The 10083-nt window shown below is 46.7% G+C and overlaps 1 protein-coding gene across 2 annotated transcripts in view; it reads left to right on the top strand.

Moving 5' to 3' along the window:
* The first annotated feature begins 2090 nt into the window (after window positions 1–2090).
* The window catches only part of ARFGEF2 (ADP ribosylation factor guanine nucleotide exchange factor 2), a 103760-nt gene continuing 95767 nt past the window's right edge, over window positions 2091–10083 (top strand). For both annotated transcript variants that reach the window (XM_045053511.1, XM_023251133.2), the window contains exon 1: window positions 2091–2392. In XM_045053511.1, the coding sequence (XP_044909446.1) occupies window positions 2272–2392 (121 nt within the window). In that variant the 5' untranslated portion in view covers window positions 2091–2271. The remainder of the gene's footprint in view (window positions 2393–10083) is intronic.

Below are 10083 nucleotides of genomic sequence, written 5' to 3'. Positions count from 1 at the left end.
CAACGCAAATACCAGGGCTGGTGTAAATGGTACTAATGTGGTTTTGAAACAGAGAACGACCAGACAGAATGCAGTTTTCTGTGGAATTACTATAATAGTTACATTCCTAGAAAATTCAAATGTATATTAAGCCTATGAAAAACGCTTGTGTTTATATGTTAAGCAGATGTACGTTCTAGGTTCAGATGGCTACTAATAGGTTTTTCACCTCCAAGAATGTCTACTCCAGCCATGCGGGACTCTGCAGGATGGTCCAGCTCTCTGTAGAATGTTATCAAGCAGTCCTGCTCCCCTATCATGACAATAAAACTTCAAAATGTCCCTAGGGCTGGTACTGGCCTCAGTGAGAGGCACTGATTGGGAGGAACAGAGGTGCATAAGCCAAGCCCTTAAGGGGAACAGAAAGGAATCCAGAGTGGCTGGAGAGTCCCAAGGAGGAAGAAGGGAAGAGAGAAGTGAGGGCAGAGAAGTCGGCCACAGTGAGATACTTAGAGTCAATTCCAAGGGCAACTGGGAGTCATTGTAGGTTTTATAGCAAGGAAATGACTTGGCCTGACCTTGTTGCGGGGGGGGGGGGGGGACTCCAAACATCTGTTACTCCTTGGATCATCCTGCATTTTTTGAGAGTGTCATACATCGTTCATGTATTCATTCAACACATAAGGATTGAGAGGTGTCTCAGTGATGCATTGCTGTGTAACAAGCAACCCCCAAATATAGTGGCATAACATAACAATAATGTGTTGCTTTCTGCTCTTCTGTGGGTTGGCTGGGCCGTTCTGCTGGTCTCACAAGGGTTACTCAACCTGCTGTATTCGGCCGGTGAGTTGGCTGGGGGCTGGGCTTAGCTGGGAGTTCTGGGACGACTGGGCCTCTCCCTCCATGTGCTCTTCCTTCAGGATGGTCCTGAGCACCTGAGGCCTCCCGATGCACAGGACAGGCTCACTTCCACCACATTCTGTTAGTCAAGGCAAGGCAAATCAAGGGGGTGGAGAAACAAACAGCACTGCCCGCCGAGAAGAGCTGCAAAGTTGCATTACAGTAATGGAATTTATGGCCACGGAACATTCTACTTGGCTCTGGACCAGACCCTGGGGAGAATGCTGCCCCTTTGTGGCCTACACCTACGCCCTAGTCTGACAACACACAAGTCAACAAGTGCAAAAGGCCAGAAGGTGTTGTGAAAAACATCAAATAGGGAGACAAGGGGCTCCTGTGCATGAAACTGTCAGGGAGGACCTCCTGAGATGTTTGAGCATTTGAGCATGCCTGCATGAGAAGTTTCCGTGGTTTCCAAGAAAGACGCCCTCCTTGCATGAGCACACAGTTGCCTTGTGGGATACAGGCGGTATGAAGGGAAGGGCTCGGGGGACATCACCAGTGGTGTTGTGATGTCACTGGCAGTAGGATAGAATACAAGGGGCCCCGGGGGCCCGAATTTGTCTTCTTACACTCACTTGTAGGCTGTGCGACACTGGTGATCTCTGTTTCTTCCCCTGTCAGACACCCCGCCCTGTGCACAGCACTGTGAAGAACCACAGACTGACGAACGTGGACAGACACACTCCAAAGGGAGGTGCACAGAGGTGGCACTGGTCACACAGCTCACTGAACTGGACGGCCAGGCACGCAGTGCAGTGACGGTAAAGCTGGGTGCAAGGTGTGTGTCTCGCCAACAGGCATGGAGAAATCCTGTGTCTGGAGAGTGTCCATGAATCCCCCTTCCCTCTCTCTGCCTTCCTTTCACCTCCCCTTTCCCTCCACCCCTTCCTTTCCTCTCTCACCTGCCCTTATCTTCTCTCCTTCTCATCTCTTTTCCCCTGAACTCTCCTCTTCCTACCTCCTCTCTCCCCTCACCCCTTCACCTCCAATCGACCCCCTACCTGTCCTCCTTTTCACCTTTCTCCTTTGTCCCTCCCGGGCCCTCTGGCCTTTCACCCACTCCCATTCTCCTCCCCCACCTTTTTTCTTCCTTCCTCCACCCTCGCCCCTCCCCTCCTCACCCGCCGGACCCCGCCCCCAGCCGCAGGCCCCGCCCCGCCGGGGTCACGGGGTCGACGGACGCTCGGCGGCCGTAGCGGCCCCGTCAGTCACGTGGTCACGTGACGCGCTCCAACATGGCGGCGCCGTGGGGCCGCGGCGTCGCTTCCTGACGGGGCGGCGCGGACGGACGCGGCCGGTGGCGGCCGGGACGCCGGGCCCGCAGCGTCGCTCGCCCGCTTGTTCGCACCGCCCGCCCGCGGGGCTGCCAGCCCCCGCCGGGCCGGGGCCATGCAGGAGAGCCAGACCAAGAGCATGTTCGTGTCTCGGGCCCTGGAGAAGATCCTAGCCGACAAGGAGGTGAAGCGGCCCCAGCACTCCCAGCTGCGCAGGGCCTGCCAGGTGGCGCTCGGTGGGTGAGCCGCCCCGGCCCGGCCCCGCGCCGGCCTCCCCACGCCGGCCGTTACCCCGCCCGGCGTCCTGGTTTCCACCTCCCCCGACCTCGAATCCCACCCTCCCGACCCCCTTATTATAGCCCGGGGAAACTGATGTCCAGGCAGCTCGGGACTGGCCCAAGGTCACCTGGCAAGTTAGTGACAGCCAGCGCTAGCTATCCAGCCTCCCAGCCCCGGGCTCTTGCCACGACTCCTTGCCGTCCTGTTTCCTGGTTCCTCCCCTCACCAACCTCAGGAGCGGTAGTCCTTGCCCCAAGTTTTCTCTTTACCTGCGTTCTGCTGGTTAGGGTTCCCCCACGTGAGCAGAGCAAGTGCTTTGCTCACCTGCCTTAGGGAAACCCCTGACATTTGTTTTGGAAGTCCTGGATTGGAGAATGTTTTCCCTTTCATTTGGGGATCTCCCATAACTCCGTCATGTCCTGCACCTCTTAGGTAGGTGCAAGAGATCGGCTCGTTGCGGGCAGTCCACTGAAATAGATGTTCTTTGAGGGCAAAAAGGCTCGTCTGTTTTATGCACTGCTGGATTCCCTGCGTCTGCAGCTCTGCCTGGCACATAGTAGGTGCTGATTGAATGGACCCACGGATTATGGAAAGAGGGAGAGGACTCTCACTCATAGCTAGTTAAAACCTTGGTAGTTGATTACAGCATCGACATCCTGTCTTTTAATCATTGGAATATTTACCAAGTGGCCACTGTCTACTAGGTGCTGTGATGGGCACTACAAGACAGACAAGATACTTGCCTTTGTGGGGCTTATACTCTAAAAGGGGAAACTAAAATTACTGAGACATTTTTGAGTACTGATAAATACTTTTGTGAAAGTAAAAGAGCAAGATAGGATAAAAAAAAAAAGGGGGGGGGGGCTGCGGACTGGTTTTGATAGGGTGTCAAGAAAGTAATCCTTTCTGAGGAGGTGACATTTGAGCTGAGTACTGAAAGGCAAGAAGTGTCCACCATGTGGAGTTTCAGGAGAAGAGTTCTGGGTGTTGAGGATCAATACGTTTGACCAGAGCTAGCTTCAAGCTAATTCACGACCCCCGTGCCTTTGGTTTGACATCCGTAAAAAGACCTGTTTTTTTCCCTAACAAATCGAGTAAATGGAAAGTTTGATTTTCTGTTAGGGAGTTTGTAGTTGCCGTCACTTTTCTCGCTACGTTTGGTGTAAGGGACAGAGCCGAGATTCTTCTCTTGGGGCCTAGGAACGAGCTTGTGAACTTTGCATTTGTCCAGGAGAAGGCCTTTGGCTTTACCTGATTCTCGGAAGGGTCTGAGACTCCCTCAGGGGTCAGGAACTATTGATTGAGAGGTTGTAGTTGCTTAGATAATCTGGAAACAGATACCAGTCCTGTGAAATCCAGGATCAATTGGAGGAATTTACTGAGATTTAGATTTGTAAAGCTTTTCTATTCAGAAAACCAAGGCTAACTGTTGGATATTGTTTTATCAGGAATGCAGGATAAACACCTCAAAGCAGTTTGTTAGGCAAAAGCCCAATAGTTAGAACTCCATTTTGAAATCTGCCTGGAGTCTCTCCTGTCAATATTACTTTAAGAGTATTGTCGCAGAAATTTAAAGATCACTATTTGGCAGAAAATTTTTCATTCCTCATTTTCACCAAGTTGTTTATCACAATTTTTCAACCTACTTCTAAAATTGTATTATGGATCATAAAGGGTCATAACATTGAGAGCTTTTTAGATGTTTTTGGATCATATCTTTATTCAGAAGTTGTGGAATGCACGTTCAGTGTTTTAGTAGTGGATTGTAAGAAATACCTCATATAAGAAGTAATTTGACCATAGGTTAAATGAATAGCAAGCAAATGGACATGGTGGCTCATCATTGTCATCAAATTGGGTCATAGGAACTATTATAAGGGAACCTGTGCACAGTGTTGAGTCAAAGTGGCCATTTTTTTTAAGAGAGTAATTGTGTCATTGCTGTTGAATAGAAATGACTGCTTTTATTTGTAAGCAGTAGAAAACCTATAGCAAAGTACATGGTGATTGATACTTCACTCTGCATGTCCAGGCACAGTCTTGTGCCCAGAAACAAGCCTGTGTGTGAGCTTGTGTATAAGAAGTTTTGTAACGTGGCCAGCGTTTTAGAGATTACCGCGTATAGATTATCGTTAATTTTGATAAGAGGAACTGTAAATGACCACCCAAAGTTGAAGTGCTTAGATGATGGAGCACACTTACAGGAAGCAGCTGTGATAGGATTCGTCTGTTGTAGTGTATTGGGGGAGGGGATCAGGGCTGCAGGGACTGCATAGTAGGGAGGTTAGGAGTGTGTTCTCTGGACTCAAGACTGCCGGGGTTCAAGTCGCTTGCCTTCAGCTTCTTATCTTTGTGATCTTGGACAGGTATTATACCTTCTTCATTGGGTTATTGTAAGGATGAAGTTAGTTGACATATGCAAAGAACTTGGCACATAGCGGATGCTCTTGGTTTTGCTCGTTTTTTGTTTTTGTTTTTGTTTTTTAACATTTATACATCTTTGAGAGACAGAGACAGAGCATGAGCGGGGAAGGGGCAGAGAGAGGGAGACACAGAATACGAAGCAGGCTCCAGGCTCTGAGTTGTCAGCACAGAGCCCAACGCGGGGCTCGAACCCACAAACCGCGAGAGCATGACCTGAGCCGAAGTCAGACACTCAACCGACTGAGCCACCCAGGCGCCCCTCTTGTTTTTTATTATTAGCTTAAGCTGTAACAGACCACAGACACTGAGGGTTCTAGCCTGATGTTCTTAACCTGCATTGGTTCCTCGTTCAGGAATGACTTATTGCTCTATTTGGTTTGTTGCTGCAGTAAATAAGAATGTAATTACACGATCGGGAGGCTGTGTTTATCGCAGTGTTAACTTGCTAAAGCTCAATGAAGACAGGGGTTGTCCCTTGTAACAGCAGTGATGATCAGGATGGAACAGGTTTGGAGTAATCTCAGTGATTTATCTGCACTAAATGCCAAATGCATAGGTAGGTATAGACTACCCAATTAGGGGATTTTGTCCTGCCAGCCTTTATCTGGAGTATCAAAATAGCCTGTAAGAGTATTCATCACCCCAAGGATTTTGTTGGTCTTTACCTTGTTAACGAAGCTCTGATGTGTATTAATAATCTTGAACCCTTCAGCCTTCTTGTTGGGGTACACACATACATTCCTAAACCTCCCTTTCATAAGTGTCTTAAGGGCCATTTTCTGTCATGATCTGTCTTTACATTACTGAGTTATAAATTATAAATTCTAGAGTTTGGAGACTTGACAGGATAATCTGGGTGTTTTTAAATTGAGTATGGAAAAATTTGTCTGGAAATCTGGAAAACGTTAACTGAGTTCTAACAGTACTCTTCTCATCTATATATGATAAGAGATGCATTATCTTACTTCGTAGCAATCCACACAGAGTGCTAAGAGCTGAGTGCTCTGTAATTACTTGGTGTCATTCTTAGTCATTATCAAGAAAACATAAAAAGAATAACAAACATATGTGTATGGCTTTCATATGAAATAGAGTGATTTCTTTTTTTAAATAGACTTTTTTTTTAGAGCAGTTTTAGGTCCACAGCAAAGTTGCACTGAAGGTACAGAGAATTCTCATCTGTTCCCTGCCCCCACACATGCGCTGCCTCTCCCGCTAGCGACATGCCTCACCAGAGTGGAACATTTATTACTATGATGACGCTACACTGACGCATCATTATCACCCAATTGAGTAACGTCTTAAAATCACATGTTATGTAATAACTATTGGTATCTACCATGTACTAAGCATTTCTGTGTTCCAGGCACCATGCCATGTGCTCTGCAGCAGTTTACTTCTTAACTGTTATTATCCTCATTGAGGCCCAGAGAAGTTGGCCAGCATACCTCAACCAGGAAGCAGTGGAGCCAGGATGGAACACTGGCAGGCTGGCTCCAGAGCCCAGGACCTTAACCGTTACTGTCACGCTTGTGTTGCTTCTCCGTAGGAGAGTTATTGTATGTAAAATACTCAGTGGAGTCTTTAAGCGGTAATTGCACTGCAGTAAAGTTTTGAAGTTTCATTAAGTAAAAGCATTTGGTAAGTAGAGAGACCATATTTTCTATAGTTGAATTTTGATATATTTGAAAGCTGTCGTCACAATGATGACAGCTTTCTTCCCCTGCAGCTTTTTGCTGCATGTATCTTGGGTTTACTTTAGTTTAGGAACTAAGGGGAAGAAAGAAATGAGGGTAAAGAGCCGATGGCCCATAAGCTTCACCTGAGTGATGAAGCTTTCTGATTTATGACCTCTCTCTTCATCAGCGGTAAAGTGCCTTTGATGAATTCTGGAGGTGTGACATGTAGCCGGTGTCCGTCTTTGGGTACCGCGGGCAGAGGGAAACCGAGGCCCACATCTGCACAGCCAGGCGGGAGTCCTACGGAACACACGTGCCCTGGCCTGACACACAAATCGTAAAATCCAGCTTTAGATCTGCCACTCCGCTTGATATATGGGACTGAGAGGCGTGCGGGTCATTGGTGATCTTAGCTTGAGCTGTTTTGGTGGCACAATGAAGGAGAAAACCAGGATGGAATGGGCGAAGCATGAGTGGGAGGTGAGGAAATAGCGAGCACAGACAACTGTTTTCCAAAGTTTGGCTGTGGCGTGAAGGAGAGGCAGGAGATGTGGATCCTGGGAGGGTTTTTCTCATTATTTTAAAATAGAAAAAACGCGAACAGGTTTAAATGTCCTTGGGAAGAAGCCAGTTAAGGGAGTATGCTCATAAATCTTAGTTGTATATTAATGTGCAAAAAAAAAAAATTCAACATTTACACGTCCATATGATAAAGTGAACTGCTTTGTCCTCCATATGATGTTGTCGTTGTTATTCTAATTTTGATGTGTTCAAAATAACTGTTCTCACCACTAGGAAGAACCTAAGTGCAAAATTTGAAAAATATGAAAACCATCTCTAAATTGTCATAGCAAATAAAGTAAGGCTTCCTGGTGAAATACAAAATAAACCCTTTAATTTTGGCAAATTCTGGTTTTGGATGAGACATTTTGTTTGCACGTGGTGCAGATTAATGTTTTGAGAAATACCAGGACTCAGGACCCTGACAGATTAGTTTTTGTTGAAAAGCTTTATGATGATTCTTCAGGAAGCGGTCGGTCACCTGCCTAGAAGCAGCATCTAAAAGTTGGATTTTGATTACTGAAAATTGTTTGTTTATTGGATTAGCAGAAAATTCACTGACAGCTGAGTTGGAAACTTTGCTTCTTGATTAGTTCTGTGATGCTGGGTTGATAATTTAGCTTCTTTGAGCCTCAGTTTCCTGAAATGCTAAAGGTGATAATACCTTTGTCCCGGGATTATTGTGAAGGTTAAGTGACCCAGTGTAGTAAAGTCTGGTGCCTAACAGATAACCTGTTAAAATTTAGAGGCTCTGGTGTTAACCATATTTAAAGGAGAAGAAACTGAATGCTTGCTCTTTTCTGCCTCCCGTATTAGTTGGTTTGTGGACGTTTTTCTGGTCTCTGACATTTCGATGCCGGTGAAACAAGCCGTTGGATGAATTTAGAGCTCTGTCCTGTACGTGTAAATCTCAGGGGAGAGTCTGTAAGCAGCGCTGGGGAAAACAGTAAGACTATTCTTTATGGAAAAGAGCAGACTTGTGAAAATGTGTACTTAATCAGCAAGTACATGGAGTTTCCTATATAAATAGCTCAGAACTGTATTTAGTCCTCACCAATTTCACCAGGCTTAGGGGGCCTGCCAGGAAAATACTTGACTTTCTTTCCAACAAGGTTATCTTAGAAAACCTTGACTCATTCCTGGAGTCTTCCTAAAGGAGCTTCTTTCAGTTTACTGTCTTGGTTGTAAATAAGTCTTTTGCTGCTTTTTTTTTTTTTTATTATTATTAAAGGTATTTTGTTAAGTTTTATAGATTTGTGGGGAAAACAGCCTTCTTGTGCCATTAAATTCTTAAATTTTTCCTCAGTCCCAGGGAGCGGTTAGTGCATATTTTGCTCTCTATATGGTCCTTTTGTCTGTTGACTAAACAAGGGTGACATTCACTGAGAAGATATTTATTTGGGTGTCACATTTGGTGTCATGATGCAGGGGAAACAAACAAGGACCCTCTTCTCATGGAGTTTGCAGTTAATGGGGAAGAAGTGCATTATTCAAATGCTCACATCCTCTGAATCAACTTTAAAAAAAAAAAAAAAAAAGTTAACCTAAAAAGTCCTATGAAGGAGAGAAACCTGGTCCTGCAGGGGAGTGAGCAAAGTTGTGAGGGAAAACTTCCCTGAGGAAGTCTTGAGATTTGAATGATAAATAAGAATTAAGTAGGTGGATCGGGCACCTGCCTGGCTCGTTCAGTAGAGTGACTCTTGATCTTGGGAATGTGAGTTTGAGCCCCATGTTGGGTGTGGAGATTCCTTAAAGATAAAAGCTTAAAAAAAATTAAATAGGTTAGGGTGACAGGTGTTTTGGCAGGATGTGGGAATAGTATGTACAAAGGTCCTGTGGCAGGGAGGAGTACAACTGTTAAACTAAAACGCCGATCGACAGTTATCTCAAAATAGAAAAAAATGTGATCATTTAATTAAAAAAAAGAGAAACTGAAAGAGGCCACTGTGTGGTGGGAGCATGGTAAATGAAAGGGGAGAGTGTTTGAGAATAAGGTGGGAGGGGTGGCCAGGGCCCTACCATGCAGGACCGCAAGGTTTTCATGGTGAGGAGTCTGATTTTCCAAGCAAAAGCAGTGAGACAACACTGAAGAGTAGTAAACGGGGGAGAAGGTGCCATGATGACCAGGTTTGTGTTTTGGAAAGATCACTTGGACTTGGACTGTTGTGTTCAGAACATTTTAGAGGAGGACCAGAGGGATTGCTCAGGGACAGTGAGGAGGCAGTTCCCGTCACCCGGGTGAGAGATGTTGGTTCCTGGCCTCAGTGGTGAGGACAGAAGCCAAGCAAAGCGAGTGTATTCCCCACTTGTCCAGAAGGTGAATGAGAACATTGGATAAGGAAGAGGCTGGCTGTTAGGTTTCTGACTCACCCGACTGAATGGATGGTGGTGCCGTTCCATAAGGTGGGAGTGTGGGGGTAGGAGGTTGATCTGAGTTGGGACTTGATGTGTTGAGGCTCACCTGCCTTCGAGCATCCAGTTAGGTGGAGCAGGCAGCAGGTGGACATATGAGCCTGTTGTTCCTGAGACAGACCTGGGCCGGAAGTCATGATTTGGGAGTCAGGAGAGCCTAGGTGGGAACCGAAGGTGTCGGTGAGAGTGAGGTGGCCTAGGGAGAGAGCGTACAGAGAACGAGAGCCAGAGGTCTGCCTGGGCCTCGGGAACCCCTGCCTGGCTGGGCAGAGGAGGCAGCCTGCAAAGGCCATAGAGAGGAGTTGGGGCAAGAAGCAGAGGGCAGATGAGAATGTGTGCCTAGGAAGATAGAAGCAGAGAACATTTCAAGGAGGGTGAGGTTGGTAAGGTCAAACACTGCAGGGAGGTCGGGTTAGATGGAGAGTGGCAAAATGCCCATCAGATCAAGAAACATGTGGGTCATTGGTGACCTTAGTTTGGGCTTCTTTGGTGGTACGGTCGGTGAAGGTGAGAGCCAGACTGGAGTGGGCTGGGGCGTGGGTAGTAGGTGAGGAAATAGGCAGTGAGCATGG

The sequence above is a fragment of the Felis catus genome, chromosome A3 (assembly GCF_018350175.1).
Source record: "Felis catus isolate Fca126 chromosome A3, F.catus_Fca126_mat1.0, whole genome shotgun sequence".
NCBI lineage: Eukaryota > Metazoa > Chordata > Mammalia > Carnivora > Felidae > Felis > Felis catus.
The sequence above is the reverse complement of the archived record's forward strand: the minus strand, read 5'-3'. Positions and strand labels throughout refer to the sequence as shown.